This window comes from Aulonocara sp. 'chitande type north' Nkhata Bay, linkage group LG19 (assembly GCF_057382095.1).
Source record: "Aulonocara sp. 'chitande type north' Nkhata Bay isolate Kocher_YH1m ecotype deep benthic linkage group LG19, A_spYH_male_GT1.1, whole genome shotgun sequence".
NCBI classification, from domain to species: Eukaryota; Metazoa; Chordata; class Actinopteri; order Cichliformes; family Cichlidae; genus Aulonocara; species Aulonocara sp. 'chitande type north' Nkhata Bay.
The window spans coordinates 22171874-22196620 of NC_141362.1; the positions used below are offsets into that span (position 1 = coordinate 22171874).

The 24747-nt window shown below is 42.7% G+C and overlaps 3 protein-coding genes across 7 annotated transcripts in view; 2 read left to right on the forward strand and 1 right to left on the reverse strand.

The window, feature by feature from the left end:
* Positions 1 to 8265, forward strand: tmem62 (transmembrane protein 62). The gene is made up of 14 exons (XM_086275690.1): positions 1 to 172; positions 330 to 534; positions 834 to 945; positions 1082 to 1219; positions 1642 to 1687; positions 2075 to 2216; positions 2438 to 2562; positions 2866 to 2988; positions 3087 to 3242; positions 3344 to 3503; positions 3768 to 3966; positions 4165 to 4260; positions 4494 to 4612; positions 5420 to 8265. The coding sequence occupies exons 1-14, from the start codon at positions 135 to 137 to the stop codon at positions 5738 to 5740; spliced, it is 1980 nt and encodes a 659-aa protein (XP_086131816.1). The 5' UTR covers positions 1 to 134; the 3' UTR covers positions 5741 to 8265.
* On the reverse strand, positions 7943 to 13487 carry ptgr2 (prostaglandin reductase 2). 2 transcript variants are annotated; one of them, XM_086275692.1, is made up of 9 exons: positions 12868 to 13478; positions 12700 to 12781; positions 12444 to 12562; positions 12078 to 12269; positions 11680 to 11850; positions 11332 to 11541; positions 10011 to 10220; positions 9848 to 9887; positions 9518 to 9771 (listed from the first exon to the last, which is right to left on the reverse strand). In XM_086275692.1, exons 2-9 carry the CDS (start codon positions 12734 to 12736, stop codon positions 9707 to 9709), a joined length of 1044 nt encoding a protein of 347 aa, XP_086131818.1. In that variant the 5' UTR covers positions 12737 to 12781; positions 12868 to 13478; the 3' UTR covers positions 9518 to 9706. The 2 variants fall into 2 exon arrangements, with proteins under 2 accessions (XP_086131817.1, XP_086131818.1); XM_086275691.1 differs by having other exon boundaries at positions 7943 to 9887; positions 12868 to 13487.
* Positions 12734 to 24747, forward strand: part of mideasb (mitotic deacetylase associated SANT domain protein b) — a 25825-nt gene continuing 13811 nt past the window's right edge. Inside the window, exons 1-5 of one of the 4 annotated variants that reach the window (XM_086275685.1) lie at positions 12734 to 13605; positions 18667 to 20427; positions 22244 to 22516; positions 23119 to 23455; positions 23730 to 23796. In XM_086275685.1, coding sequence (XP_086131811.1) covers positions 18958 to 20427; positions 22244 to 22516; positions 23119 to 23455; positions 23730 to 23796 — 2147 coding nt within the window. In that variant the 5' untranslated portion in view covers positions 12734 to 13605; positions 18667 to 18957. Of the gene's footprint in view, positions 13606 to 16185; positions 16593 to 18666; positions 20428 to 22243; positions 22517 to 23118; positions 23456 to 23729; positions 23797 to 24747 lie in introns of those variants that run through there. The other 3 variants (XM_086275686.1, XM_086275688.1, XM_086275687.1) reach the window with 3 other exon arrangements.

Consider the following 24747-nt stretch of genomic DNA (forward strand, 5'->3'; position numbering starts at 1 on the left):
GTCCCCCCCTTCCACCCGGTCAGAGCTGTGTTGGTAGCTGGTAGGCAGGAAGCTAGCTGCTGGCTAACCTGCCGTGCTACCTCCTCCGCCTCCGAAGGCAGCTGAACGGAGCTGTGAATGAACCACGCACTTCAATGCATCCCGTGTGGCCGCGATGGCAGCGACAGAAACGGTCTGAGCCTTAGCTCTTAGCCATGTAGCTCAGTTGTCTGTTATATCTGTAGTTAATGTTAGTGTGATTCGTGCCCTTAGCTGTTTCCACCAGTAGCTAGCTTTTTTTCTGTCCGGGATAGACAGCGGCAGCTAGCCCCCCTTTCTCGCCACTACAGGAGGATGCTGAAGCTGTTTGGTGCACTGGTTATCCTCGGACTGGCCCTGGCGTGCATCACCTCCTGGGTGCTGGACAGCTATGACACGGCTTGGCACCCTAAACGGAGCGTTCAGCACCCGACTGTCGGTGATGAAGCTGAATCTAAGGGGAGTTCTCCACCATTTCCCGGCGAACACTTGAACAATATATTCTGGTTTGTACAGGTGGGCTATTATTCCGTCTGTAGTGATTATTTACATCTAGTGTGTATACAATACAGGCGTTTGACTTTGTGTTAGGGTTAAGCTCTGAATGATTGACAGAAAGGGGTCAGTGTCCACAGAAGTGCTCCGATGTTGGGTGAAAAGGTGTTTCAACACAGAAACACAGCAACTCTGAGCCAGACTCTTGTTCTATAGCCTTTATACCACAAGAGCTGAAAATGTCACAGAGCCCCATTTAAAATATTTTCCTTTACCCCTCACCTCCATTTGTGTGTGTGTGTGTGTGTGTGTAATTCAAGGTGTCCGATATTCACATTAGTCGATTTCATGACCCAAGGCGCATCCCAGACTTTGAAAAGTTCTGCACCGACACCATAGAGGTGATCAAACCAGCTCTTGTGCTTGCAACAGGTACAGTGATCTCTAACTAGTTCCTGTTAAATTCTTTGCATTATAATATGACTGATTGGGTGTGGCTCAAGTTCGTGCATTGCCATCAGATGACAGTTTGCTTACAGAGATTTCCTCCTTTTTTCCTTTACCCCAGGGGATCTGACTGATGCTAAAACAGAGAGTAAGGTGGGATCCCTCCAGCACGAGGTGGAGTGGCAGGCGTACCACAACATCCTAAAGAGGTCACGTGTAATGGAGCGCACCAAGTGGATTGACATCCGCGGAAATCACGGTGATTAACCATGGCACTTTAAAAAAAAATTACTATGGTTTCTCAAGGCTCACTGATTCAGCTGAAACATCTTCAGTGTGCCGAGTGTACAGCTAAGATTTTCAGAAGAATCCATGGAGCATCCCACAGGAAGTGGTTCTACCCCTCCCCTTCCCTTTGTCTGTGACTGGATGTGAAACAAGACACCCTGAATTTGTAACTGTCAAAAAAAGGGAAAGCTGTTCATTGGATCTGCAGTGGCTCTGACAACTATTCTGCTGCTGATTACAGCTGCTGATGTGTTTCCCGGATGTTTATCTGTGGGTCCTTTAGTAAAGGGAGATTTTTCTTTGTTACAATACAGTACAAGAATAGTTCATCGGTCAACTCCCATACAGCTTGTACACTGCTTAATCTCACAGTTATTTCATTTTTCCTCACAGATGCTTTCAACATTATTTCACTGGACAGCACCACCAATTATTACAGGTTAGTACAAAGTACCAGTAAATGGCCAGGATAGCCCCTTACTGCATTTCACAGCAACAAGAGAAAGCTGATTGGAGTATGCTGTGGCATTTGACGCCCTTAAACCAGTATAGTTGCAGACTTGTTTTCCATTAATAGTTCAGCTATGTGAACATCCTGACGACAAAAATAGAAGCAGGACCTACACGAACACGCTGTTTCTTTTTTTTCTTTTTTTTCTTTTCATGTTTTATGTGACATTGGTGATGCTTCTGTTAGCGCTGGCTGGTCTTTAATCTTCCCGATATTCTTTAAAGATCGCATTTATTTATTTATTTTAAAAAAATCTGTTTTATGCTGTACAGTAGCTTGATGCTCATGTGTAACGTTTCTCAATTTTTATTCTAGGAAATACTCAGCCAATCAGAAAGTAGGCTCTTTCCACTACGTTCACACGACCCCCTTTGGCAACTACTCCTTTGTCTGTGTGGATGCCACCCTGACTCCAGGCCCCAAGAGGCCGTACAATTTCTTTGGTATTCTCAACCAGGTGAGTTTGTGCAACATCTCTTCATGAACAATTCTGAGATCTTTAGAAAGAGCCCAGTTCTTGAAGGACCTCTGTTAGAAAATGTGGTCCAACAAACGGTAAAGAAAACAGGAAAGAAAACGGTAAACGCACAGTGTTTTAGTTTCTGAGTAGCAATAACGAAAGTATCTGCTTAGCTGTCAGTTTTCATAAACATGAAGTTTTTTTGTCATATCTGACAGACTCAAATGGACTTGCTGGACACGTTCAGAGCTGAGAGTCTGAAAAGCAACCAGTCGATCTGGTTTGGCCATTACACCACCTCCACCATCGTCTCTCCTTCTTCAGGAGTACGAGACATGATGAGGCAAGAACAATCCCCGATTTTGAATCTTTTTTTTCTTCCTATTTTTATTTTAAGGGTGAGCTGAGGAAATGAAACCTTTTTTCCATCACGTCATGGTGCAAACATTCAGCAACCTCCTCCTTTTGGCTGCAAGCTAAAATTGTGTCTCAGTCTTAGAATGATAAAAAAACAAAAGTAAGAAGCATTTTGACTGGCTGCATGTTTCAAATTCATGCTGTGGAGTAAAGTATCGTACATCTTCAACTGCCTCTGTTTGCAGACACTTAACAAGTCTAACTAAAATTTCTACGTTTTTGTGTTAAGATCTGCAGTTGCATATCTGTGCGGCCATCTGCACACTCTGGGTGGCCTCATGCCTGTGCTGCACAGCCGGCATCCCCAAGGCACTCTGGAGCTGGAGCTGGGCGACTGGATGGACAATCGCAGGTGTTTATATTCAATAGGTGTTTCTAACAGTAATTTTCTTACTTGTATTTCTGTTTCTGTCGTATTATCGCCCATATTTTTCTAACATCTTTCTACAGGTACAGAGTTCTGGCCTTTGACCATGACCTGCTGAGTTTCTCTGATCTGAGGTTTGAGCAGTGGCCTGCAGTGCTCATCACGAACCCCAAGGATGCACAATATCTGCACCCAGGGGTGGAGGCACTGGGTCGGATACGAAGGTCGACGCACATCAGGTGTTTTGTCTATGCGTTGAATTTTCTGTTTTCTTATGTTCCAGTGGAAATGAATTTCAATTTCTAATATTTAAGAATTCATTTTCTTTCCTTTTCTGAAGGATCTTGGCCTTCTCAGAGGCCCCGATCACTGCGGTGCATGTGAGTGTAGATGGGGAACCACTGGGGAAAGGTCACTCAGCTGGAGGCCCCCTTTATGTTCTGCTATGGGATCCATCTCTTTACCTCACAGGACTGCATACAATCAGAGTTAAAGTGGAGGTCGGTGCAACATTCATTTATCTTCCACTTTATTGTGTTCTGAGACTTTTGAATATTTCATGGGTCTTTTATTAGATTAAGAAGATTTGTTTTCCTTTGTTGAATTATGAATAGCTGTATTAGATTTGCTGTCTGGGAATTGTAGCTAGAAAACACCCACTGGTGGCTCGGGGTTTGTTGTACTCTCATACTTTTAAAAAAATGCTCCTACCTTTCTCTAAAAACTAAGAACTTCTTGTCTTTCTACATGTGCATGTGAGTCAGGACGCGGCAGGCCGGTCATCAGTGCGGGAGCAGCACTTTACTCTGGAGGGCGATCTGACTCCTACCTTCGGCTTCGTGCAGTCTTTCATCCTCCTCACAGATCACTACGTCCTGGGTCGTGTGGCCTTTATATTCATGATGCTGCTGAATATCGGTGTTCTCATGGCCTTCAGGTTTATGCCTATTCTCTCGGGCAGAGGTGAGCTGTCTCTGACTAACCTTCAGATAAATACACCATCATAATGTAACAGACTGTTCAGGTTCAGTCGCACTGAACTTGAGACACAGACAGGGTTCTCAATAAGGATGTCAATGTCAGCTTTTAAAATGCACACTATAAGAAGTCTTTCTGCACTGTGCGCAATCATAGATGTTTGGTATTTCATTATGTCTACAGGATTGACCTCTCAAGTGTGTATGTCACTCCGCTTGGTCAGTAAAATAGACACTTTCTACTACTCTCTGCTACTGTTCAACCTGTGCACGGCCTTAGGTGAGTTTAATGCTGTGCCTTATTCCCATTTAACTTTTTCCATCCTCTTTGTCAAAAATTTTATTTTATCTGCCATTCTACACTGTATCTGTCATGTGTAATAAACAATAGAGTTGTTTGTGATTGCCAGATTTGAAGTTTGTACAAAGCAATGTACAAATAACATCTGGTTTTTACAAGATTACCCAGTAATCTCTCCTATGTTGCTGTAATCCATTCCTCTCTTCCTTCAGGCCCGTGGTTCATAGGAGAGCTGATTGATGGCCACAGTGGGGCCTGCTTTGCCTTTGGAGTATTCATTGATGGACATTTCCTAGAGGGCAGTCTCACCTATGTGGTTGGAGTTGTTCAAGTAAGAACATTGAATTTTTTCCCTCCTTGTTTTGGACACATTAGCCTCTCTGTGATTCTGTGCATACATGTTATATGTCCAGCTGTAGACTGTTACTGAACATATTTGCTTTACATTTAAATTAATTTTGTTTTCAGCAACTCTTAGGAACTGTGAACTTCCTGCCCAGCACTGACTGTTGGATAGGAAAAACTAACAGCTTGTCAACACTGTGGCACCCTTAGAGGTGGAAAGCTTGGTCAGGACCTGTAGAAAAATAAATCAGTGACATGGAAATGAAGGGAGCATTTCAGAAGTTCCCCTAAAGTACTTAATAATAATAATAATAATGATCATGATTCCTGAAAACAAACTCTTTAGGATGGAAAAAATCACTGGTTGGGTCATATTGCCACGAACTGGATCAAAGGTCAGACATAATTGGGCAATGTCGCAAATAATGGAGTTAAAGAGAACTGAAAATTCTTTATTTAAACTGAAAGTAAATATACAGTGGCAAAATCTGGCAGAAAGAAAATTAAACCCAAAGTCAAGCTTAAACAAACTTGCCTGCTGGGGAGAAGAGAGAGAATGGTAGCTATAAGGTCCTTTTTAAACAATTAGTAGAGTGGCAACATATTTCCTCTAAAGACTCATCTGTTACACCCTTCATGAACCAGAAAGAGGAAGGACAAAGCATGCAGATGTGTGGGGGAATTACAACATTCCCTCTCTAAAGCTAGAAGCTATGATATAACCTGTGGGTACTGCTTCATTTAGAAATGCATGTTCTGTTCGCATCGACTAAACTCCTTTCCTCTCTGCCAGCTCCTCTTCTTCAACATGCCCCTCACTTCTTATCTCTGCTGGAGCCTCCACCACCGTTGCCGTGGCAACACCTTCCGATCCCACTTCCTGCGGCCGGGCTGCCGCTGGAGGACTCTGGCTGTTCACCTATTCATGCTGCTCCTCCTCACCTGGCAGGCCCATTCCTGCTACTTCCTCCTGGAGACCTATGGCCCCATGGCCTTTTTCCTGTCTCCTGTGCGCACGTGGGCGTTAGGGCTCAGCCTGCTATTGGTCTACCGCGCCTGGACAAGCCCCGCCTCTCTCATTCGTGACACAAGCAAGAGCGTCTCTCCCTCTTGACAGTAATTGCACGGTACCGCCGCTGCTTCCCCTCAAGCCTGACTCTCAGATATATTTTGCTGTCTCTATCCACGGCGCAAGCCTCAGTTTTCCCTGCAAAGCAGCCCCTTCCTTTCTTTCTTTCCTCTATCCGAAGCCACTTCACAGTACATCACTCACTATCCTGTTTCTAGATAGTGTTGTTTACTTAATATGCATGTTGTTGTAAATCACCGGCGAGCACATTTCTGGCCATATTCATAGCAATGTGTACAGTGTAAAAAAACCAATCAAAAAATACCTTTGATACTAAAGGGTAAATTAGCCAATCTGAGCTATGTGACAGACTAGTCCAACGTATGCTGCTGTTGACAGTATACTGTATTAGAGTTGTATTCTCCTGTGGTTTAAGCTGAGTCATTTACTTGAGATTTAGCACTTTTTGGAAGTGTTGCCTTGGCCAAAATGCCACTTCACCACTGCCAAAGGATGAATAAGAAAGATTTCACCTTTCCTTTTCTTCTTTTCTCTTTAAACCCATTTTCATACGCTAACGAAGGCTGGATGTGCCAAAATGATCCTTGTGGTTACCTTCTGATAACAACTCGGTGCATAAGAAAGGATTGAACCACCTTTTGTATGCTATATCCTTTTCCTTTTACATCTTGTGAAGGTCACGCCAGTAGTGGAACCTAGACGATCGTATTCTCAAGTAAATTTTACACACAATTACAGATAATCACATGAAGGGAAGTACAAATTAATCAAGTACTGTAGCTGATGTGTGTACAAGAGGTTTATGACTGCTAGTTTTCAAGTTAAACAACTGCCAGTACTGTTCAATGTTCACATTGGAATATTCATATCAAAACTTTAACGCCAGTCTTTACCAAAACACAGAGAAGCCGCCTCCACTTTTTTCATGTTCCTTTAAACATGACTACAGAAAGCAGCTGTTTGTTTCTCAGGAATGTGAGCAATTGAACAAAAAGCTGGTCCAAGTAGTACTTCAGGACAATGTTTTTGTACTCCTAGAGTAGCTCAGTAAACTAAACCCGCATTAAACAATCCAAATGTGTGGTGGCTAAAAAACAAAAAAAAACGAAATGAATGTTTTAATAGCTTTGGTGAAATGAGATGAGCCAGCGCTATGCTGTTTTTTTTTTTTAATTTATTCATTCTTATTCTATTGTGTGATTTTTATTTCTCCCCACTGGTGTTTTAAATCTGCACTGGAAAGTATTCTTCATTGTCAGGATGAGTGTGGTTGAAAAGATTTTAGAGCATTCCTGGTGTTTGAAGTCGATCTAACTCAGCGGTCCCCAACCCCTGGGCCTCGGACCGGTACCGGTCCGTGAGTCGTTTGGTACCGGGCCGCGAGGGTTGAGGCTCAGGTGTGAAATGTATGGTTTTCAGGGTTTTTATCGGTTTTCAGCGTTATTTTTGTTATCGTTTTTATCGTTAACTCGGTTTTCCTGGGTCTTTTCACGTGTGTTATGAATAAATCTTCTTTTTTTCTGGTACCAGTACTAGTTTTATTTTGTTGTATTTATCCGCGACACCTTAAAGGCCGGTCCGTGAAAATATTGGGGAACGCTGAACTGATCGGCGTGTGTGTGTGTGTGTGTGTGTGTGTGCGTACAAACATGTTTTCTCTATGTTGCTCAGATTGCTAATCTGTGGGAACTGTAAACTAAGTCTTTCAGTCCTTTCTACTCAACAGTAGCAGTCGCCTGGATTCTACAAGAACTCATCTGAAGTACAGAAATGTGTTGAAAGACACATTAAGTGTTTTATTTTCTTTTTTTATCCTCAGCCATACGCAGCAAGAACTGTGGGGATCTGACCCTCATGGTTTAATACTAGAACAGCTGCCAGACACTAAATAAATGAAAGTATGTGCCGTCTTGATAACAGTGGTTTAATTACTTTTTCCACCCCTTTCTGCACAGACAAGTCTTCATTTGTATAGGAGAACCACCAAGTGTACAAACAGGAAACAGATGGATATTTAGAAATTATGGACTTTTGTTATTAGGGATTTCTTCTCTAATCATGCTCAGTACCTCAGTCAAGCTGTGTAATCTGTCCACAAGGAGGCAGTGTTGAATGAATATGAATGAATATGGATGAATCATGACTGCTGCATTTCACTCTCACTTTAAAATTATGCATGGGAATGTTTTTTGTTTTGTTTTGTTTTTGAACAAAGCATCAGAACTGTGTTTTTATTAAAAGACGGGTTTATTAGTTTAATGCCACTAAATGATTATGGTTAATAATGAGTCTGGATGTGATTGTTCTGTACTTTACACAAGAAAAACTGACAATGCCTCCACAACCATTTCAGCTCTTACAAGGAGTATATTGTAATGTGTTCAAACACTGAAGCATATGATTGAATAGATGAGGATTTTACACCTGCCACATATTTTTCTTGTGACAACTGAAATTAGAGCCGACCACTATTTTATTTTATTAATGGTTTCTAGTGCTGTGAAATAAAAATGTTCATTATAGTAAATAACTTTGTATAGATTCATTCATTTCCAAATGATGTTACACAGAAGGGAACACGGAGGCAAAACAGTGAAAAAGACAGATTTAAAAAACATACTGTATGCAGTAATGGAAAAAACCCTTGAGCCAACCCTTATTTATGTTTTGTGTCCAACATGTGTTTTTGTCATTTTTAAAGTGGGCTTGAGCAATAGTTCTCTAGGCTTTCTGAAGGTTTTTATAAGGTTTTATTCATTCTCAGTCCATTCCTTAGAGCTGAACACATCTTTAGACACTTTGTTACTAGCAACCTGCTGGAAGAACACAATTCATTCACAACATTCATTTATGTGAAACGCGAAAGGCCATTTTCAGAAACGGTCTTGGTGGAAGGGCTGAAAGATCCCATCCTTTAAGAAGGAAAACTGAGAAAAGGTTGATGTATGCAAATTACACAAGTACCAAAGTGAAAATCTGTGCAGTGATTGGTGTTATAAAGTAATATTTGGCATTTTTGGTTTAAATAATCATTTCGTGAGAAGGTCAGTGTCTCTACAGCCATCAGTAAAACACAGTGAAAGCCCCATCATGGTTTCAAGCTGCATTTCAACCAGTGTTGTTGGATATCTTGTTAAAATTAATGCAACTACGAACATAGAAATAAAGAGTCAGAATTTGATCCACCATGCAATACCACCTGGAAAGCATCTGATAGCAACGGTTTCATTTTTCAGCATGACACTGATCTCAAACACACTATATTGGAAACCACTTATTTCCCACTTTCCTAGCAAAATATGAAGAAATGAGGGGTGGCTTAAAACTGATGGCATCAACAAATAATGTTATTAATTTATTTTCTACTGACCAAAACTGGACAACAGATTAGAAAAATGTTACCTGGTCTGTTAAATCTCAACTTCTACTAGAACATTTGGGGGTCAGACTTTGGCCTGAACACCATGAAAGTATAGATGGTTCAGTGGTTAATGCTAGTGATGGTGGTGTAATGGTATGGAGGATATGTTCTTCATTTAGCCTACCCAAGTATAGCTACTGATCATGCCCATCCCATTATGACCTGAGTGTACCCAGTAACTTTGAGTAAAACAGAAAAAGCCCTGCTAATTTTGCTATACTAAAGCAGAGAATTTCCAGGTTTTATCCCACATCGGCACCGTTAAGAGACTATGATTTTTAAGTTAATATCATGTATCAGTACTGCAACACTGCTCTACATTTCTTTCACTGCTGCACCAATTTCCAAAAGACTAAACAAACTCTTATTAAAAACTGAAGACTTGTTCGATTGCTAGATTTTATTATTTATAATTCAGTTGCAATTAGCTGGCCTCGGTTAATCAGCGCAATATTTTGACTGCAGCTCATTAAGTAACTTAATGGCAGAGATAACAGGCAGCAGTAAGGTTAATTTCCCATGGTGAGTGGTGAGAGCGCAGCCTCCACTGGAAACACTGGTGATTTTCTTCAGTGGGATATTTTTATGATTTGCTTGCCAATGTTTCCGCCTTTCATCATAGAGCAAAATGCATCTGCAAGAAAAGGAAAAAAAATGAAACTGCCCACAACAACTTATACAATTACAAAAATGTTGAAATTCATAAATACCTCCCATATTCTCTATACCATTCACCACAGTTTCCAGAACCTGAAGAGTGAAAGCAAGATTAAAGCGATGAAAACAAAGACAAAGATGAAGTGTGCAATTTGCAAAGGTGCTTATACAGTGAACCATACAGTGAACCACACAGCATCACCATTTCCTCTGTACCTTGATTCGACCTGATTTAATCCACTGGCTCAGCTCACACAGGGCAGCGTCTGCTTTGCTCATATAGTTTAGCACCGTAAAACGTTCCCGGGTGATATTTTTACTTTGCAGGTTCTTCTGAGTCTCCTCGCTCAGAGGTGGTGGATATGGCACATCCTTGTTATACTGTGAGATCTGACCACACAGGATTATGTGGCTGCCGTTGTTCATCTGGAGATGAGTGCAAGTCGATGTGTCAAGTTGAGCTTACAGCACACAAAACACTCACTGTTACACCTACAGCCATCACGTCCAACACTATTCTTTTACAGCACAAACCGTTTACTTCCCAAAAATGATTCATCCCCCTATGAAAAATTCATTCCTTTATGAGTCTCTTCGACATAAAAGCTTGGCTGGTTATATTTTGCCGATATTCAGCAAAATATAGTTGTGATGGAAGTTTCCAGATGCATTTTTAACCCTTTCCAAAATGATTAATACCTGCCTCACTATTAAGCCAATTGTTGTTTACTGTGCAGTATTTGAGTACACTCAGTATTTTCCAGATGTCTCTACAATTTTAAACAAATCCAAGCCATGTTGATTTCTAAAGCATTCCTGGGGGCTATAAATTGAAGTGAATTGGTATAAACACTCTCAGTTCATGGTCAGTACTAGGACATCTGCCAGAATGTAAGAAGAAAGAATTAGGTGTGGATCTCCGGTCATGTGTTTTAAATGTGCGTGAGAATGCCATAGGCTACAAAACCATATCCAAGTGACTCAAAGTTCCTGATGCCAGAAAAGAGCATTGTTAACAATGTATTCCACACCATCAAGAATGGAAAAGGCTCCGTTAGAATACCTAAGGGGACACCTCAGCTCACAGCAGGCCAACTGTAACCCACACAACAAAACCAAGGATATTCTGCAGAATACCAGCAACTCCAGTTTTCATGGTTCTCAAAACAGACACTGCAGAGAAAATTTTACAAGGGGGATGGGAGTCTTTATGGTCAGGCAAGGAAGACCACTCCTCAGTTACAGGCATACAAAACTCACCTAGCCTTTGCAAAAGCTCATTTGGATTAAGAACCCTATAGTTGCAAATAAGAGATAAAAAATAAAATTCTCATTGAGGTTTAAAATGTCTTTTCAAGAGAGACTTACATAAGGATTTTTTTTTGTTTGATCTGCCCAAAAAAACAAAATAAACAAACCACACAAACAACCCCCCCTCAAAATTCAACAAGGGTATGAATAGTTTTGGGCATAACTGTTCATAACAAAGAACATTTAATCAAGTAGTTCATCCATCCGGATGAAAATTATGTAGTACCTGTGCTATAACAGCATCACTAATGGCACCCCCTACGTTGTCAAAGTAAACATCAATGCCATCAGGACAGCTCTCCTTAAGCCTTGTCGGGACATCTTCCAGGTGATAGTTGATGGCTGTGGAGAAACCTAAATCTTCCACTATAGCTTTACACTTCTCATCAGAACCACAGATCCCCACCACTCTCACACATCCATCCAACCTGCCAATCTGGGGAAAAAACAAAACAAAACAAAAAAAACAAGCAGAGCAATAGATCTACAATTTTATGGAAGTAATTTTTCCAACATCTCAGATAGTTTAGTGTATTTTGTAGACATTAAACTATCTGGTACTTGTTGCATTTACCTGTCCAGCTATGGAGCCACAAGCACCAGCTGCGCCGCTTACTACCATCGTGTGATTGGCTCTTTTGGTTATGTGACCCTTCTCTCTGATACCCAGTAAGGCAGTGAGACCTGTTATTCCAACTGCACCCAAAAAGTAGGACAAATGTCCATCAACCAGCTGTGGATCAACCTGCAAAGAGACCAAAACCTGAGTGACATCAGCATACATACTGTAGCAGGTAAGCTGCTTTTAGTCAGTGTGTTTTGCAAACACAGGGTATGAATCAGTTCCTTCACATTTGCAGAACACAGTGTAATTTTTTATGTACATATCATTAAGACAGGTTTCCTCTTCCTGTCTGCAAGAGGAAATATGACCCTGTTCACCAAACAGTGGTGACACACAGCAACAGAGACCTTCTGTAAGTCACTTCCGGTCATAACAGCATGGGTTTGCCAAGGCCAGTTGAATGAAATGACCACATCTCCCGCAGCAAAATTATTGCAGCGGCTGGAATCAATCAGTCCCACACCTCCACCATCCACACACTTGGAAATCTGCCATGGAGTCAGGTAATCAGCACCGGTGTCCTCATTCATTCTACATCGCTGACAGGGAAAGAGTTTTAGTGGGAGTTAAAAAAACAAAACACAAGTTGTTACTTTACTGTGCTGTAGTCTTTAATTTTAATTACAACGTTTAATTACTCCAGACAGCAAATGCTAAAGGTCATTACTGATGCCTGCTGTTGCTGTATCAATGTCATGTGTTTGTGTTAATACCATGTAAGGGTCGACTGAAAGATAAAGCGTCCGAACAAGAACTTCCCCATCTTTCAGGTCAGGTGCTAAAGTAATCTCCTCCAGGCGGAAATTTTCCGGAACTGGCGCCCCGTTTTTACCTGTATGCAAAAATAGAAGGTTGAGTAAACACTAGCCACGTGATTGCAGTAATGGTGCAGTATCAGTTACTGTATTAAAGACTTAAAAACTCAAGGTGCAGAACACGATAAAAGAGGAGAGTAAAAATGTTACACACCTGGTCGTGAGTTAAGAACGACTCTTTGCACCTGCATCTCGCTGAAATATCGCGAGCACCGAGGTTGAGTTTGTAGCAATGACTAAAACAGGCAGCAAACGTCAAGTTTCTGTGAGCGGTGGGCTCGGTTACAGTGTTAGAGAAAACAACGTGGACAAAGTATTTTACCGTAGCAACACGTGAAGATATCCAACGGCTTATATTACCGAACAGGTTTCTTGTTATCAGTTTGCAGGCTAGCAGAATGTCAACAGAGACCACGAAGAAAGTCACGACCACAAGAGCGAGAGAATTCCGTGCTGCTCAAGTCCGTGGTCGTTTAAATCCCGCGAGGCTGACTGCTTAGGGTTGGTGGATTTTTTTTTTGTGTTTTTTAGAAGTTTTGTCTACATTTAGATTTGCTAGTAATTCGTTCTTTTTTTAAAAAAATGCAGTATATATTGAAATAATATAAGCTCTAACTTGAGATACCTGAATGAAAGTGCGACATTATTCAACCGATGTTCCGGTGCAGCGGGGGTTTACTATCTTGCCTGTGATAAACTGTGATAAACTAGGTGCCGTTGAGCCGTTAAGACATAAACGGTACGCGGCCTCAACAGCCCCATTTTATTACAGTCGAGTTTATCAACACTGCAGCTAATTAACATTTTAGCAGTTCAGTCGGTCCGTTTGACATTTACATATTCACTGTTAATGTCCCGTTGCACCATCGACTGCTAGCTAAAACTGAATCAAAGTAGGACTGGGGAAGTGACGCCTGGTGAGGGGAAAAAAAAGTTTGATGCTTAAATCAGTCGCTACCGTTACACTATTCTAGCATGCCGTCAGGATTAGGTGCAGCGGGGCGCTGTCGAAACAGCGAGATGATGAAGGCTTATGTGCCATGGAAGGGCAGAGTTTAATGTAAGTACCGTTACTGCATAAGGGCTGTTTTGCATGCTGCTAAGTATTTTGTTTATGAAGGCGAATGCTAAATGGGAAGCTATTAATGTGTCATTACTAGACAGCGAGCTTTGATCTAACCCCTGTTTTGTTTTTTGTTTGTTTTTTTGTTTTGTTTTTTCTTTCAACCCACGTCCTTCTCACAAACGCGAGTTGTAAAAATCCCAGAAAGCCCCCAGACTACCATTCATACCAGGGATGTCACATTTATCTGAAAAGTCCCTCCTACGTAAACAGTGACTCTTGTAAGTTAGGTTGGAATGTGGCGACGTGCTAAAACGTGACTTTATTAAGGAGAAGCATCGGTTTTGGGCAGTCGTTGCAAAAGCGTGTCAGCATTTACAGTGACATTTATGTGCACTTTTTAGAAACCTCTTCTGTTGTGTACATGGTAGATTAGATTACTGTACTGATTAAGAATGTGGGCTTTAAAATGTCAGCACACAGAGGGAAGATGCTTGTTTTCTTGTGATTTCATGCTTTCCTTTTCTGCACTTTGTTCTTACTGTTTCCAGAAAATCCAGAATCCAGATAATGAGCTGGATTCCTCAAACATTAATGACTATTCCATTAATCAACCAAATGTTACAACCATAAACCTTGAAAACTTATATTGGTGAGTCCTGTCAAGTAATTTGAGATCCACAGAGAAGAAGGAGAGACTACAGGCCTGCACTGCCGTGATCTTGCCCAGTGTTGTAGTAGAAATTAAAGGATGCAGCCGTAATTAATTTGATCCTTTACACATATGAAAAAAGGCTTTGCACATTGGTGAAAAAACACCCACATTTCCTTTTGGTTTATTGAATTGTTTCAGTTCACTGAAGTCCAAAGTCAGCTGATATAGGCTTCAGACCCCCTGCAACTGTGATATGGTTCAGAAAAGGGGTGGATGGTTGACATGAATGTGTACATACATGTACAAAGAATAGTTCTGAATAGAGAACACCACAATACAGTTTTGCTAAAACTTAGCGCAAGCAGTCAGGGCTCTTTCACTTTTGTTTTTAAATAATACTCATAATAATAATAGTAATAATAATAATGTCATTGTCATCATACACACACACACCTGTTGTTGTCTTCTTTCTGTCTATTTGTCTCCATGATGATCTCCTCCTTTTCCTCCCGTCAGCACCACTTGCCAATATCACTATCTGTTGCACTTGTTCACTAGATAGAGCTCTTCTTGGGAAAAGCACAGATTTGAGATGTGTCTACTTGTACAAAGGGAGTTCTTTTTTTTGCTTGTCACAATAATAATAATAATAATAATAATGACATAATAATAATGATGCAGGTATAAAATATTCACTGGATACTTGCTTCTTCATTTGTGAGGTTCGGCAGGCCTTCCACTGGTGAAAGCAGCCTGGCTTCTTCATTTAGATCCAACCACAGTTTCAGATTATAAATCCACTGCAATTGTGAGGTGCTGCTACAGCTATCCTCTTGTTAGCTTGCTGAATTGGTTGAGCAAAAAATGAAAACTTCCATTAGCTTCCTCCAAAGGGTGCACGGGCTCGGCCTTAAGAGATCGGATGAGGATGAGCCACTATTTTACCACATCAAAAGGGGCCAGTTGAGGTGGTTTTGCAGACATGTCCCACTAGGAGGAGGCCCCAGGGCAGACCCAGGACACACTGGAGAGACTGGAGAGATTACTCTAGGCTGGCTTGGGAATGCCTAGGTGTGCCCCTGGCAGTTAGAGGAGATGGAAGTGGTGGAGGCCCCTGGGTACTTGCACAGAATGCCCATTGGATAATCAGGCCGAGCATACAGATAGTCAGCTGTTATATTAGTGCATTCCTTTAATTGCACCTGTGTGCTTCCTCTTAGTTATCTGTGAAACTGCCAATTTCTACTTAGAGTATATCTCATTTCTCTGTTCCACGTTTATTTTCACAGTTTACTTATTTGGATAGCCATTTAAGCTGTTTTTCATTTAGAAATCCTTACATGCTCTGGCTCCAGTCTATGATTCAGTGTGGAGATTTTGTCCTTATCTGTATTTTGTCAGGAAATTGGGCGTGCATTTCGCAATGTTTCCTAAGGTAATGAAAATACCCCATTGAATTGAAGACAGTGTGATTCCTATGAAGTAGCATTTCATTGTTTCACATTATTATATGGAAAACTAAATCACACAACCCTTGTTATAAACACTTTCTGTGCCCCACACCCTCAAGGGCCTTTCTGCATTTGCCTCTAGAAACAATCTTCCGTCTGCTGTTTCCACGTGTAAACATTACACATAGATTTCACAGAGAAAATATTCAATAGAAAGAAAACAAGAAGTGTGAATGCAGTGAAAGGAAAGTGAACGTCCTTCCCCTTCAGACCGTCGGTCCTCCCATGTGTGTTGGAATTTCCCGCATGGACTGAGAAGGATCTTGCTCCGTAAATTACGGCGCCTTGTATGTCAAAGGAAACCCCTTATTTGGGCAGGGAAGTGGGTGTGGCCAGCGCGCTGGTGGTGTTGGAGGGCTGGGTTGGTGGCTGGGTTAAGGGAGGGGGGAATCACAAGACGAACAGAGACGCGCAGAGCAAATAGGCCGCATTGCCAGTGTGTATGTTTTTAGTGCAATCATCGTGTAATAATGTGCAACAGACAGCGGCATCACTGCGCTCACGTTTCTCCAGATTAGCACCCCGTTTCCTATCGGGAAGGACTCTTGTTTACGCAGCGAGGTTGACCCGTGCACCCCCTCCTCGCTCCCCTGTCTCTCCACAAATTTTCCCTCTTTGTAAGGGGAGGTGAAGGGAAGAAAAGTAGCAGTGAGTGAGTGAGGTCAGCAACATAGCATGAGTCAACCTCGGGGATATATGCAGTCATCATCGCAGGAGTGCATTGTGCGGGCCTGCTGCCGCTGCTGGCCGCACAGAGCTGCGAGTGTGCGATCCTGCGGGCTGAGCTGCCGTTAGTAGCAGCTTTCATGACAAACACAGTAAGTATCGGGGAACACGGGGCCGGAGCCACGCTGTCGATGACTGTGGCGTTGTTGATACGGTCGACACTGCGCGTTATTGTGGCCACGGCTTGCTGACAAAGTTTTGTTTACCTCGCCCGTGGCGGACTGGGCGGTCGACAGATCGGAGCTCCATGCGGGGCTTACCGCTCGCCCTGTGCGACGTGTTTAACGTGCCAGTGAACGCGGATCGCAACGAAAATACATAGAAAGAAACGTGACGTATTAATTTTTTTGACAAGTTGAATCGATTAGCGTTGTCTGTTAGCCGTGCCACCACACTTTCTTTCCTCTCTCGTCACGGGGAGCTGCATTGTTGCTTCGGTTTGTTGCAATGGGACATGGCATTAGTGAGTAGACAATCCGTTTTCTGCAACAAAGGGCTTCTCGTAAAATAGGCTGGAAACAGAAAGTGATGTGGAGGGAGTGGGTCCAGGGCAACACGTTGAGTGTTCTTGCGTTTTCTTTATTTGTGCAGGCCGCGTATTGTGTGTGTGTGTGTGTATGTGTGAGCGCTAGTGCTGATTTTGAATTAGGAAATGGCGATGGATTAGGGCGGCTAATGGTGCTTGACATTTATTTTAAGCCATTTAACGTGTTAGTTTGTATATTGGGCTAAACCCCAGGCTTGTGTAAGGCTGCACTTGTGATGCGTCATGATGATCTCTCACCTCAGATGGTGCGGTTAATGCTCGGCATGGTCAACCTTAACCGTTTTTATTTAATTATTTCTTTATTTACTTGATTATTTTAATCATCCTGCAAGAAACGTGCAGCTTTTCGTAGTGGATGTGTCAGAGTTTGACAACGTGTCTGCATGCATGTGTAGCAGCACATTGTGTTGCTACTGATGCAGAAACAGCTTCTTAGCCCACATAGTGTGGCGATTCACTTTACTCTGTCAGTGGTGTCTCGCAGAGAGTGCAGGATCTGAACAGCTGCAGCTTTCTATTTTAAGCAGTGTGTGTGTGTGTGTCTTACCAGGTCACCAGAGTAAAGGGTGACAATTGTCAGTCACTTCCTATGTTGCCAGAAAGGACCTTTGGCAAGGCCATCCTGTAAAGATTCTCATGTTCATTTATGTAATCATCTTACCAAATTGTTGGTGTGCAACACGAGCCGTGCAGTGATTACAAAGCTGTAATGCTTTTCTCTTGAAGTTGTTTAGTGTTGCACAAGGTTTGTTTTGTTTTACACAGACAGAGGATTGATTTGAAATTTTAACAGGAGCAGCCAGGATGTTTTTGGCAAACTGGACTGTGCCAGAATCTGTTTTGAAACTCGGACATCAGATAATATTTTAATAATGGGTTACCAGCAATTGTCAAGATCTTTCCATAAGCTAAAAAAAAGCCTTCAAGGCCATTTTGACTTTTTCCTTGCTCCCCCCCTTTGCATAGATAGTTTCATACTGACTCATCTTTGCTCACTTTCAGTTGCCCTTCTTTTTCGAGTCTCCGGCCGTGGTTCAAAGGGCATGGGTTCCCTTCTTTTCCCTTTGATGAGTCACTGAGTTGTAAGAGAAAAAGGAAAAAAAAAAAAGTGGTTTCTATCACTTTCAGTCCGCCGTCTGTTACGCGGGAAAGGGAGCTTCCTTTTAGTCAAAGGTCACGTGTGCTGTTTGATAATGGTGATAAAGCAGTGGCACAATGTACAATTATGCTTCTTTTTTTTTTTCTCCCACAGTGCTTGTTTTTGTTTCATTGCTGATTTAAATGCAGCACAGTAATATCCTGTGTAACATTTCCAGGAACTATTGATTTGGCTGTCTCTCTCAACTACCTTATTTTGGTTCCAGTTTTCTACACACGTCTGGTTGTATACATGCTAGCCTGCATGTAGGACATCATCCCTTTGTCACATGAGCTTTGTGAATAGGCCCCTCGCATGCTCTGTTCTCACACCCATGCTTTTCGGTCGAGGTCTATTGCTGAAAAAGCAAACAACAGGTTTTTAAACGATTGAGTCAGGGATGTTAACGAGACCCTCCAGTGGGGAGAGTCCCTTTAGACTGATAGCTCAGTGCTTGACATCTGTCTCATTTTCTCTACAGGGTGTTGTCCATGAATGAGAAAAACACACAAACGTCTTCATATCTGTTCACTCCCGGCTGACAACCTGTGATTAGGTCACAAAGAACTTCAGAGGGGATAGAAGATAACCTTGTTCAACCTGGCTCCTGCTTATTCTGACGTCAGTGTGATTTTTACTGGTTTATTTTATTGTACATTCCCTATAAAAGGGTATACGTGTATATTCCCATCTTTGATTGCTGGATTGATACATTCAAGTGGAGTATTATCACGTTAGCGGACTGAAAATTTTTACCTGCCTCGGAATATTCATGCCCGTCATGAGCGTACCGGCGCAGCAGAAACCTAATGCCAAAAGAACAGGCAAACGAATCACATTTTTCAACGATCAAAGTGTAGCAATGAAGGAGACTTCTCAGCACCCAGATGGGTCCTACTATGTGGCGAGTGGTAATGTTTCAGAGCCTGGACAGAGTGAGGCTGCAAGTACTGTGACATCCAATCCAGAGGGCCCTCATATGTACCTCAGCTCTGTCATCTTCAGCCCAGATAAGGGCGACCACAGCAGGGGTCATTATCAGCAGACTGTACCCATGAAGTGGGCTCACCAGGAGCCCAATCAGCAGCAGTCGAGAGCTGCACCTTGGACCACCATGCCTCACTGGGGGCAGAACTTTCCAAGTTATATTGGAGGAGTAACTGACTCAAGGACCCAGAATGTATTTGTGAAGTCAATGCAAGAGACCGCTGGCTTGCAGCCACATCAACAACCCCCTAACAGAGCTGCAGACAAACCTGCAGTGGAAGTGTTCAGGGATGTAGGCAAGTCTCGGGGGATGGAGTGGGAGCAACAGCAGCAGCAGCCGCAAGTTTTTCAGGACACCTTAAAATCCGGGGTGATCAACACCCAGCAGCAGAGCACATCCCACCCAGGAGGAAGCTCAGTCCTGCAGTCCTTCCAGTTGGCCTTTGGTCAGCCCAAGCAGCACCTGCCTGCCTACTACCAGACGTTCCAAGGTAACAAGACAACTCTACCTAACCCTCCAAACTACTCGGCACAGAATGCAAAATCCCAACATCATTTACAACAGCTGCAGAAGCAAGAACAAATACAACGGCAACATCTAATCCAGCAACAAATGCAGCAGCAACAAATCCTTCAGCACCAACAACATGTGCAGCAACAGCTACAGCAGCAGCAACAAATACAGCATGAGCAGCAGCAACAAAAGATGCAACAGCAGCAGCAACAGCTCCAAATTCAGCAAATGCAGCATCAGCAGTTGCAACAACAAAACCCCCATGTGCTTGACTATTACCCTGGTGTGCAAAATGCAAACCCTCACGCTCACCCCCAGCCCGTTGTGGTACACTCCTACGAGTCCTCTGGTCCAGCGCCGCCAAAGATCCAGGAACCAATCATCCAGGACATCACACCAGAACCACAGCACCCATCAGACCCGCTGCAGCCCCCTCTGCAGTCTGAGCACCTGACTCAGTCGCAGCCTCAGATGCAGCCTCAATCCCAAACGCAGCTTCGCAGATCTCGACGGCTCTCCAAGGAAGGCGGCGCGCCTTCGGACAATCCCTTCCTGCCTGTCCCCTTGGAGCAGTCAGCACCAGTGCTTCAGGGACCGCAGAACGGGTCACGAGACATCCAGGCAGCCCCGACAGGTGTCATCCAAAGCACACGCAGGAAACGCAGGGTTTCCCAGGAGGTCAACCTGGAGATGCTTGCTCAGAAGGCCTCAGAAAGGGAGTCTCCACCATCACATCTTAAGGTAAATGCATAATTTCATTTGGAAACTGGCAATGCAGCTATTTTTCCCCCCTTGCCTTTGCTTTTATGTGCCTTTCTGTTTTCCATGTTGTTTTGCCCACTCATCTGCTTCTCAGCTGTTTTCTATCAAGCATAAGGACAGCAGAAACAAGTATTGATGTAAAAGGACAGAATGTTCTGAATCAGAGTGATTGCACTGCTGTTTAAATCTAAACTTGTCGCTACAAGCTGGAAGCCTTAATTGCAAATATTTCGGTGAGAGCTGGAAGTCTAGGTTTCTAGCGTTATCCCAGGGCATAATTGCATTGGGATTTTTACTCCCAGAGCAAGAGTGGGAACTGGGACAAATGCCCCTGCCAGGAAAACTGTGCCAAAAGTTGTGTTGTTGGTGATTAACGTGTTGCTGGAAGAGATGCTGAATGTAATCAGAGCCCAGTGAAGTGTACGCCGCAAAAGTAAACTGCTCAGCTCTGCCCTGTGGGGAAAATCTGCAGCTAAGACAAAACTTTACATAGCAAATATTAAATTGGGGTAAAATGTGCTCTAGGAAAGCCTCAATGTATGACTTTACACCTCTCACAGGATTTGTTAAATGTACAAACCTGATATTATACCCTGACTGTACCATGCAAAGTCATACAATTATCTGTGTTTATGTGCTGAATGTCTTTATTGTGCAACAAATGCTGTTGCTAAACAGTGCTGAGTCAGTACGTCTATAGTTAAGCATGGCTTTGGCCTGAATTTCCCTCACAGTTAGCTGCTTGTACAGGCAGTGTGTTTAGTTACATGCTTGCACGCCCTCCCCTTCAAAGCAGAGAAACTCCAGCCTGCCCTCCCCCCTTTATCTATACAGGGAGGGGTGCAGGGTTGTCCTGCCTGCAGTGCTCAGCAGAATATCTCTCCACCACTCTGGTGGAAGGGCTGGAGTTTTCCACCAGCAATAATGAGAGCTGCTCCAGCTTAGCCACAGTGCTGCATGCCTTTCTAACCATGAAGATGCAGTGTGCAGAGACGGCATGCATCTGCCTTCAGCTGTCCTATAATGTGGTCGTTTAAATGGCTTTGAAGTTGTTCCTCAGTTGATCGTGGCACAGAGGCTGCTCGGGCCCACTCATTATGGTTTGTCGAAGGAAAAAAACTGTGAAGAATGCCTTTGGGGGTTGTTCCGTCGAAGTGCATGTTAAATATGTCACTAAAGTGCTGCACCTAGCAGTAAAATACGATAGTGAAAGGGCTGAGAGTGAGACATTATTATATTTCAAATTCTGACATTTGAAATTTTTCTTTCCACAGCTGTTCACTTTCTCTTGTGCTTTTTTTTTTTTTTTTTTTTTTTTTTTTCTCAATGTGATTGGTGCCTGCATCTGTTTGAGTATTGATTTAATTGTTGTTTAGTGGGATTCCAGTTCATTGTACTGATTAGAGTTCGGCAGCCTGTTCAGCTGAATTAACACCCATCCTGTTAATCAGATCTATTTACTGGGGTGTGCTAAGCTGGAAAACAAAGCTACTCTTCCTTGGAGTTGGTAGGCAGTGGCATTGTTTACAGATGTTGTTTATAGGCAATTGATTTAATTACTTGTCCTTTTTTCTTGTTGCTTCTGGTGAGTCTTTAGTCTTTAGTCTACAGTGTTGTTGTTTGAGGAGTCAGATTAGCTTTTTTTTTTTCTTTTTTTTTTTTTTTTTTTTTTTAAATACTATTGAGTAGGCAGTAGAACTCATTTAGTATGGGTATAATTTTTTGATATGTCATATGCTTTAAAAGAAAACCATTTATAAAGAGCATTGCAATAACGGATTTTCATCTCTATTAGGAGCCACACAGGCCATGGAGTCCCACAGAACAAGAGATTATGAACCCTAAGCGACCTCGAGACGACAACCTTGTTCCACTTGTTATCCCCGTGTCTGTTCCAGTCCGGAGGCAGGAACCCTCGTCTCCCGAGAGTGACGAAGCAAGTCTGGCAACCAACTGGCCTCACAGGTCTTCAAACTCCCAGGATCTCGGGCGTGCAGACCACAAGCCCTCGGTCATCGTCACCCGAAGACGCTCACTGAGGAACTCCTTGTCAGACAGTGCAGAGCAGGTGGATACACATGAAATTCTTGCTGGTTTTGCTTTTTCTACACTTAAAACACACTTTCATATGCAGAACTCATTCACCAAAATCTCAGAGGGAAGTTGCATGGGACTCTCCATGCAGTTAGGGAGAATAGACTGGAGTTCCAGCTTTTATATACATTTGGTTTGTTTGTTTTTTTTCTGTTTAATTCCAACTATAAATCCTTGAATTTATTCCACATTGTCCCACCCATGAACACATTCTCCCTTCCCCCAGCCATGCTTCATGCGTTCCCTGCCCCCATGTTCATCCTGTACCCTTTTCTCCCTTTCTCTCATTTATTTGGGTGGAGGGGGTATAGCTGGTGAACTCTTTGCCCTGTCCCAGATCAGGCAGATTAGCAGGGTTTAGCACTGCCATACTGTACATTATGTACCTAAGATTTGAGGGTTGGGGTCCCTGTTCTCTCTCTTTTTTTTTTCTTTTTTTTTTTTTTGAGGCGTTTACAGTCACTAAACCAACTTTGTGTATATTTTTATATTTTTTTTTTGCATGTTTTTAATTTGAGACACAAAAACTTCTGCTACAACCTCATCTCTTAAAATAAAATTTTCCTTCCTTCCCAGAACGACGGCGCAGAGGGTGAAAAAGACGACGATGGCAAAAAGTCCAAACGCCGTCCACGCCCTGAGCCTCTCTTCATCCCGCCACCTAAACCTTTATTCATCGCCCCGCCCGTCTACTCCAGCATTACACCCTACCAAAGCCACCTACGTTCCCCCGTACGCCTCGCCGACAATGCTATTACCATGCCCCCCTACACACCACCGCCGATCCTCAGCCCTGTTCGTGAGGGCACCGGCCTGTACTTCTCCACTTTCCTGTCATCTGCTTTGGCCAGTGGCCCAGGCCTGCCCCCTCCCGCTACACCCAAGTCAGCCACACGCAGCCTATTGCGATCTAGTAAGTAAAAAGGAAGTTTATAAAACTCGATTGAATGAATTTCCAGTTTAGATGTCCTTTGGATCAAAGTTTTGTGCACTTGTAATAAGCACCTTGCTGTAGTTCACCATTAAAAAAAACTGAATGTAAGGCCAGGTACAATTTTATTTTTTTTATTTTTTTATTTTTTTAATATATTAGAATTTTGACGGACTGCATGTTAGTGTACTCCTGTGCTGTGTCTTTGTTGTTGCTGGAGTGAGTGCGTTATGTGTGTGTTTTGCTGCCCCCTTAGACAGCTGCGACATCACACCACCAGTTTTGTCTGCTATGAGCGAGGCCACTCCGGTCAGCAATGAGCCGTGAGTATTTCTCCTGTACGATCAGTTTAGAGGTTAAGTGCTATTTTGAAAGGAATTATATTGCTACAATGAATTATTCAAAGCATAACAGTGAATTGAATTATGAAATGTCTAGAATGAGAACATGGAATTAGAATTTCAAGAAGTCTGTCTTTTAATGCAGCCTCCCCCTTCACCACAGTTACCACTAAATTCTTTTGCTCTGTCATCCACAGCTAACATTATTACCAGAAGTTGTCTCTTTGAATCAACTATGTGGCCCAATGTCGCACTAGAACATCGCGTTTTTTAAGGTGTACATGAAACCTGGTTTCAGTGTGATATGCAAATGTTATTTAAAGTTTTGCCAGAGTTGGAAAGTGATTAGAATGGGCACATGTAGCCGTTACTGATAGTAAAGCGGGGCTACCTGTTTTGCTTTAAGGATGCTCACTGGTTGCACTTACTGTGTTATAAATACAAAGAAACAATATTATACAATCTCATTTAATCAAAAACTTAAAAAAAAGGACTGCTGTTGGAAAAGAAATGCCTAGACTGAGTAATAGATTGTGAGGGTTGTATATGGTAAGATCCTAGATGGAAGGACCCTGATCCAGGGTGAGACTGGCATACACTACAGCTGCTAGTGAAAACTACTCTATAGAACGTAGAATTACAACCTTAAATGCATTCCTAGATAAAGTCAGCAGTTACTCCATGAATAAACAAAGCCACTGATAGCTGGGTGTGTATGAAAATCCATTTTTTGTAGTTGCATCAACGACGAGTTGCAGTTTATGGGGGTGCATTGTGCAAGCTGTTGCTTCACTGATGCCAGCTGCTCAGATGTTAGGCAGGGACGAGCTAGGGAGGCTTCCTATAAATCATGTTTTCAGCTGGATCTGGTGTGCTTTCAAACGCAGAACAGCCTTTGCAGGTCAAGTTTTAGCAGCCCACTTTCTCTGGGGG